Source organism: Mandrillus leucophaeus, unplaced genomic scaffold, assembly GCF_000951045.1.
Source record: "Mandrillus leucophaeus isolate KB7577 unplaced genomic scaffold, Mleu.le_1.0 Scaffold199, whole genome shotgun sequence".
Taxonomy (NCBI): domain Eukaryota; kingdom Metazoa; phylum Chordata; class Mammalia; order Primates; family Cercopithecidae; genus Mandrillus; species Mandrillus leucophaeus.
In genome coordinates, this window is record NW_012102020.1 from 1261709 (window position 1) to 1262971 (window position 1263).

Here is a 1263-nt window from a genome sequence, read left to right on the forward strand (position 1 = left end):
CTTGGACCCCAAGGCCAACTTCTCCACCAACAACAGCAACCCAGGGACCCGACCACCAGCCCCGAGGGCCACTGCTCGGCTGCCACAGAGGGGCTGCCCTGGGGACGGGCCAGAGGCGGGCCGGCCAGCAGACAAGATCCAGATGGTGAGCACCCAGCCTGGCTGTGGGTGAGGCGGGGCAGGTCCCAAGGGGCCTGGAGCAGTGGGTCCTCGTGGTGCTGACGGGGGTGGGGGTGTGCCCAGCTGCAGGCCATGGTGCATGGGGTGACCACAGAGGAGTGCCAGGCGGCCCTGCAGAGCCACGGCTGGAGCGTGCAGAGGGCTGCCCAGTATCTGAAGGTACCGCCACCTCTTGCTCGCTCTGGCTTTTAGGGACCCTGAAGCCTGGTTCTGCTGCCCCCAGCCCCCCGCCCCCTGGCTCCAACTCTCCTCTTCCCCACCCTAGTTGGTGCCCTGGGTCCGCGTGTCCATGGCACCACCCTTACCCCCAGGTGGAGCAGCTCTTCGGGCTGGGTCTGCGGCCCAGAGGGGAGTGCCACAAAGTGCTGGAGATGTTCGACTGGAACCTGGAGCAGGCCGGCTGCCACCTTCTGGGCTCCTGGGGCCCTGCCCACCACAAGTGAGTGAGCCCCACCGTCTGCCACGCTGGGAGGAAGCCCAGCACCTCGCAGGCCACTCCCGGCCAGGGAGACACGGCTCTCCAGCTGCGGGAGGGAGGCGCGCACGGGGCTTAGGAAATCGTTTCTCCTAAATGTGTGTGTTTGGACGTTTTAGCCACTTGGTTTTCAAACAAGTACAAGAGGGAATTGGAGCCTCTCCAGTTGAAGAGACCTTGCTCCCCTAGCACCTGCAGCGACCCTGAGCGTTTCCAGGGAACGGTGCTTTAGGGCCCCGTGATTTACACACCCCTCTCTCACCTCTGTGTTTCCGTATTTCTGTTTAAAGTAACATTTAAAATTTCAATGTTGGCCGGGCACCGTGGCTCATGCCTGTAATCCCCAGCACTGTGGGAGGCCAAGGAGGGAGGATCACTGAGGTCAGGAGTTCGAGACCAGCCTGGCCAACATGGTGAGACCCCGTCTCTACTAAAAATACAAAATTTAGCTGGGTGTGGTGGTGGGCACCTGTAATCCCAGCTACTCGGGAGGCTGAGGCAGGAGAATGGCTTGAACCCGGGAGGCGGAGGTCGCTGTGAGCTGAGGTGGCGCCACCGCACGCCAGCCTGGGCGACAGAACGAGACTCTTGTCTCCAAAAAAAAAAAA

General features: G+C 61.9%; 1 protein-coding gene across 1 annotated transcript in view; it reads left to right on the forward strand.

Moving 5' to 3' along the window:
- TNK2 (tyrosine kinase, non-receptor, 2) overlaps positions 1-623 on the forward strand; it is a 24884-nt gene extending 24261 nt beyond the window's left edge. Inside the window, exons 14-16 of the mRNA XM_011978730.1 lie at positions 2-145; positions 244-339; positions 492-623. Coding sequence (XP_011834120.1) covers positions 2-145; positions 244-339; positions 492-623 — 372 coding nt within the window. The remainder of the gene's footprint in view (position 1; positions 146-243; positions 340-491) is intronic.
- The last annotated feature ends 640 nt before the right edge of the window (positions 624-1263 follow it).